Source organism: Etheostoma cragini, chromosome 5 (genome assembly GCF_013103735.1).
Source record: "Etheostoma cragini isolate CJK2018 chromosome 5, CSU_Ecrag_1.0, whole genome shotgun sequence".
Lineage (NCBI taxonomy): Eukaryota > Metazoa > Chordata > Actinopteri > Perciformes > Percidae > Etheostoma > Etheostoma cragini.
In genome coordinates, this window is record NC_048411.1 from 1,924,236 (window position 1) to 1,929,932 (window position 5,697).

At 41.6% G+C, this 5,697-nt stretch overlaps 1 protein-coding gene across 1 annotated transcript in view; it reads left to right on the plus strand.

Annotated features, from left to right (window-relative positions):
• galnt9 (polypeptide N-acetylgalactosaminyltransferase 9) overlaps nt 1-5,697 on the plus strand; it is a 90,898-nt gene that overhangs the window by 32,134 nt on the left and 53,067 nt on the right. The window contains exon 4 of the mRNA XM_034872415.1: nt 4,354-4,528. Coding sequence (XP_034728306.1) covers nt 4,354-4,528 — 175 coding nt within the window. The remainder of the gene's footprint in view (nt 1-4,353; nt 4,529-5,697) is intronic.

Genomic DNA, 5,697 nt, shown 5'->3' on the forward strand with positions numbered 1-5,697 from the left:
GGGTGATGAGCACCATCAATCTCAGACCTGGTTCCGTATCAGTGTCTGAGACCAATCCACAAATCCTCTGTTAGCAAAATATGATATTGGTTAAGATTCTGCCGAATCACCAACCTATAACCCAATTGTCCTCCCATCCTTAGTCCGTTACCACGGTAACCCCATTAATGAAGTAAACAACGTCCTGAGCTGTGACCGTCCTTTCTTTGCTGCATTCTGGCTGCTGTCTGGAGATTCCTTTATGCATCACTCGGATTCTTCCGCATGTTTCATACCAAATGTTGTAACCATGACGATGTTGTGTATTGTTTAGGGTCCTTGACCACCACAAGACAAATTGGCATTGCAAATCGAACACGTAGCTGGACTTGAATTACCTTTTTTTTGACTGAAAGTACCACCACCATGGTGTTCTGCTCACGAGTTCCATTTTTCACCATCGACTGCTCCACCTACTGTACGTAAACACCTCCCGTCCTCAGCGGCGGCGTCATTACGTCGACCTTCGTAGCGCGCCTAGTGCAAGCGTAGAGTTGGGTTTGATGGAAACAAATTCTAAGGTTTGGCAGAAACCCAATAAAAAAGCCCAAGTCAAGTAATCAGCCAAATATAAATCCTGGATTTGGTGCCTCTGTGATTTTTGTAAACACGTTTTGAGGCTGATCCTCAGGTGTACTGCTAGTTACTGAGCATGTAGGAGTCAGCATGTGGGAGGCTATAATTCAGGCTTTGCAGCATGTAAGTGAACTCTAGGGCCTTACTACAGTTTAAATAACCAAAAGCATGCTCAATACCTCTCTACTATTTATCCCTAACACAGTGGCTTCCATAATCTCCCTTGTCGACAGAAGAACGAATGGTGCTCCTTGCGTCTACTAAGCATTCATTTTAAATTCATAGGATGATATATAGTTATTTATCCTCTGCTATGTTTCACTGCTAGTCCTTTACAATGTATTCCCTGCTCCATAACTCTCCTCCCATGGATGCAGTCCAATGTTTTATTTTCTAGGATCAGAGGGAGGCCCATAACTTTTCTCCTTCCCAGCAATGCCCAGTAATTATGACTCTCTAATAGCTTTTATCATATTGTAGCTGCAGGGTAGGCCGTTGAGGAAGGAGACCCATTGCATAGGTTCAAAACCTAAAAAAAAAGAACTGCTGTGCACAGATCATATTTATATTGTATTATGATATAGAGCAGGGGTCTTTCATGTTTTTTAGGCCAAGGACCCCTCAACTAAAAAAGAGACGGAGCAGGAACCCTCTACTAAATATAGTATTGTGCCCACAATAATGTGTAGGTCGGCGTTAAAAGCCTTTACAGAAACCTTTTTATGTTGCATAAAATAATACGTTTTTAAAATAATAATTGACATATTCATGTATTTATTCATAAACCAATCTATAGGCCAGTAAGCCTATCATCAATGTTTTATATATATATATATATATATATATATATATATATATATATATAGCGAGAGAGTTTTATTCATTTGTTACTTCTGACTATTGAAAAATAATTTGGTGGCCCCCCTGCAGCAACACTGAGGACCCCCTGTTGAACATAATCTCTGGTAGAGATTATTGTGGGTGCCAACCCTAAAATAAAAAAATAGCAAACAAAGTTGTCAGCACTTGCAAAGAAGTATGTAACACTTTTATTGCTGCACAGCAGCAAAAGGAACCAGACGGCTTTCCTCAGCATTTCTCATGTTCAAAACCTTCAGCAGTGCAAACAGAAGTGAGCTCCGAGGTCTCTGGAGGCGCAGTGCAGCTTCAATCAGTGTCTGATCCAAATGGGAACGCAGTAAAGTTGAACTGCATATTTCCTAAATGATATTACGTGACATTATTACTAAATGCTAACAGCCTGCTCATCTGTACCCACGGCCCTGTGCACTTTGTAACAAAGAGATAAAAACGGAAAGGTCTAGCTTTGATGAGTCCAGCTCTGAACTGCCTTTTACAACACTGTATATTTGTTTTTTTGTTATATTTTTGCTTTTCTTTTGATTTGGAACTTCTTGTGGGTGGAAGAGGTCACCCAACACCAGGTTTACTTTGGATAAAATAACATTAGCTCAGTGCCTAAGTATGAAATTCTCTAAAATCATCACTTGTGAGTAGAATAGTGGAAGATCTACTAAACTACTAACTACTACTAAAACTGAACAAAGTTTCAGAAAAACTATTAGCACAATGTACTGGGACTATCATAAGTAAAAGTAATGGTTCCACAGAAAAGATGCCTCCTTTGATTGCTATATTCGTCCTATGGCATCACATTAGATTCTTGATACTGGTGCATCAATGTCCAAGCTTTACCTTTCACCACTACTATTTCAGTCAGGAGAGACATGTTTACGGTTCATTGTACAGGTCAGATAAAATGTACAAAGTCTTTGCACTCTTTGCCTGCAACGACAGCTGATAGCAAAGGGAGAAACAGATTATCTAAAGCAGGGTTGTGACTCTGTGATTGGCCCTTGCCATTTGTGTGTGATTCTGGTGTGTGTGCCTCCAACAGCTGATCCGAGTTAGGTGGAGCATTGATTAAGAGTGAGGTCTTCCTGACAGGATATACACTGAGAGACATGTCAATAAGGAGAGACTAGTTGCAGATACGTGACAGTTATACACGCATGATGAAATATACATTTATTAGGATAACAGCTGATTTGATTTAGGAGTGCATTAGTTATTAGTTAGGTCTTCCTGAAAGAATTTACACTGAGCTCCAGTACATTACGTCTCCCCGCAGCATGTCTCTGAACAGTGGGAGAAAAAACACAAAGACACGACGGGAACATTCAAAGTCCACATAGAAATGCTGCAGCCAGCTGGTAAACTACTGCAGCCCCATGCTGCCCATTTGTTCATGTTAAGTACAAAAATACCATTGGAAAAGAAAACAACCCATCCACGGACGGAGACACAGAAACAGAGAAAGTTCCCATCAGTGGTTGCTTTAATTTGGTGTCAAATGCTAACGTCCGATTGCTTCACGGGTCACTGTTTCCAAATTCCCCCTCTCTCGCTGCAGCAGCTAGCGCTCTACGTTAAGACCTTCAGCTAGGAAAAGACTCCTCACAATCCCTCTACTTACTGCCTCTGCTCAGTCACGCAGACGGGATTAGACTGCCATTTTTCTACTTTCCCTGACTAATTTATGTTGCTAGCCACAGTCAGAAGCTAGGTGTGGATGCTGTTCAGAGACGGTGTACCACAAGCGTCTCTATTAATCTCTCTCTTAGAAAGTGGAACGCTCAGCAGTAACCCAGAGGAGCGGCTCAAACAGCAATCTATCCTCCAATGAAACACAGACAGCAATTTGTGCAACTGGCTGTTTATCCCAAATTTCTTTTCTTTTTTTTTCAGTCATGACAGTCAAACTTGTCTGAGAGAGCAGATGAGGACAGACAGCTGGAACAAAGACGCCAGTAGCGGAATGCATGAGATACAGTAATCACACTGTAAAGCAACCTGTTTAACCTTAAAGCGCCCATATTCTGCTCGTTTTCAGGTTCATAATTGTATTTCAAGGTTGGACCGGAATAGGTTTACACGGTTTTAATTTCAAAACATGTTGGGTTTAGGTCTTTTTTTTTACCTACGTAGTGAGACATCTTCTTTTTATCCTATCTTTGTTGGGAGCTGCACATGCTCAGTAGCTCGGTAAGATCCCATCAGCTAGATAACTCTTTCTCCAGCTTTGGTTAGTCCAAGGCAGGATTAGCTGGGAGACTTCTTCTAGACCAGGGACACGTTTGGAATACCTGCACAACAGGGACAGGAAGTAGTTCTTTTGGAGATTATGGTCAACTAGTGGCTGTTGGAGCAGTGGTTTGCCACTGAGAACGAGCTAGCATAGTAGCGCTATCATGCTACGGTTAGCCACCTGGTCTCGGCTAGTGACGTAGATAGCCGTGCAGATGTTTAACAGCCCACCTGGAGACTGAAGATAAAGGACATTCAGAAACTGGATCTCACTCAAAACAGCATGGAGATTTTTTTCCAAGTTAGAATAACATGGGCGCTATAAGCTAGGTATTTATGGTCCTATACCGCCAACCGTAGACTAGCTGCTTGTCTCATTTTTTTTTGTCCATCTGTTGAATACCGAAGACGTATCATGTGGGTCTGGAGTCTCAGGATGTGGTTAAAGAAACATGTGACGCGCTCAGCTAAGTAGCTAAGTACACTAATTTTTGCTACAGTCCTGACATAAAGACTCGAGGCAAGTTCAACCAAAACCATCTTGAAAACACATTTTCATTTGCTACAGCTTCATGGTTATTGTCCTAACACTGATATCTGATATATTTTCTCTAATGTGCTCTCTTTCAGTGGAGCTGAAGTATAACTTGGACCAGTATGTGAACAAACGCTACCCAGGCCTGGTGAAGATCGTGCGGAACAGCAAGCGGGAGGGCCTGATCCGAGCCAGGATCCACGGCTGGAACGCGGCCACGGCTCCCGTTGTCGGCTTCTTCGATGCCCACGTCGAGTTTAACACCGGCTGGTAAGAAAAGGTCATGTTTAACACGGGAAGGTTCTCTGTCCTTTCTCACCTCTGTCTTTGTGGTTTGCTCTTCATATTAGCAGAAGCATGTCGTGTAAGGTTACTATAATCATTATTATTGAAATATGCAGTTTTGTCTGCCCCAAGCAGTTACACACAGGTCAATTCTAACTGAGACAGCACTTTTCAGCACATTTACCCTTATTATTAATAAGGGTTTATCGTTAAAAAGAGATAGATAAAGGTGCTAAAGATTATAATATAGCTATATAATTGTAGATATTATTATAATATACAGAATAATAAGCTTTCCACTCTTGCACCCATTAAATTGTGAGTAAAAGGCTTTGGTTAGGGCTGAATAAAAATAATTTAAATGACACTAGCTGTCCAGCAAATTATGACGAAAGAGAGAGAGAGAGAGAGAGAGAGAGAGAGCCAAACAGTGTCAAAGGCGTGAGTGAGTGTAATTAAAGAGTTAGCACAAAATGTTGAGCATTTTGACATCATTTTACCTGCTGGCTGTGGGCTTAGTTTGCGATATGAAATTACTTCTGGGGGTCTCTGAAGTCTCTCCAATGTCTGCCTGCTGCTTAAGTTTTCCCAGCAAACAAGTCACTCAAATAGATGTAATTGGCACCTAATTTGAGTCTGTCATGCTGTCAGTGTTTGAAGATGATGTGTAGCTTTTGTTCCCTGGGAAGCTGCCTGGGACGCAGGAGAGGGCCAAGGAGCGATTGAGGAAGACGAGGAGGGATGGAGGAGGATAACACAGAGATACCTTCCACTTATCAACTGTTTACAGTGTCCCCGGATGAACTTCAGCCTGTGTTGGCTAACTAGATACCAGGGATGGAAACAAATATTGATATATTTTTTGCGCAACAGATACAAAAAGCAAAAGCAGCAGAATTCTTTCTGTAGTTTTGTTTAATTTTACCCCCACTGTTGTCAAACGATATGCCCCAAACATCACGCTTCTTCCAGTCATAACTTGTGCAGGTGTTTTATTTACCTTGGGATCGGATGTTGAAGCCCTTGACCTTTGTGTGATCGAAAGTGCTCATATTATTCTTTCTGGCTTTTCCCCTTTCCTTTATTGTGTTATATCTTTAACACCATGCTGGTATGGTACATGCATGCTAGGTATGGTGAAGGGTATGTGATGA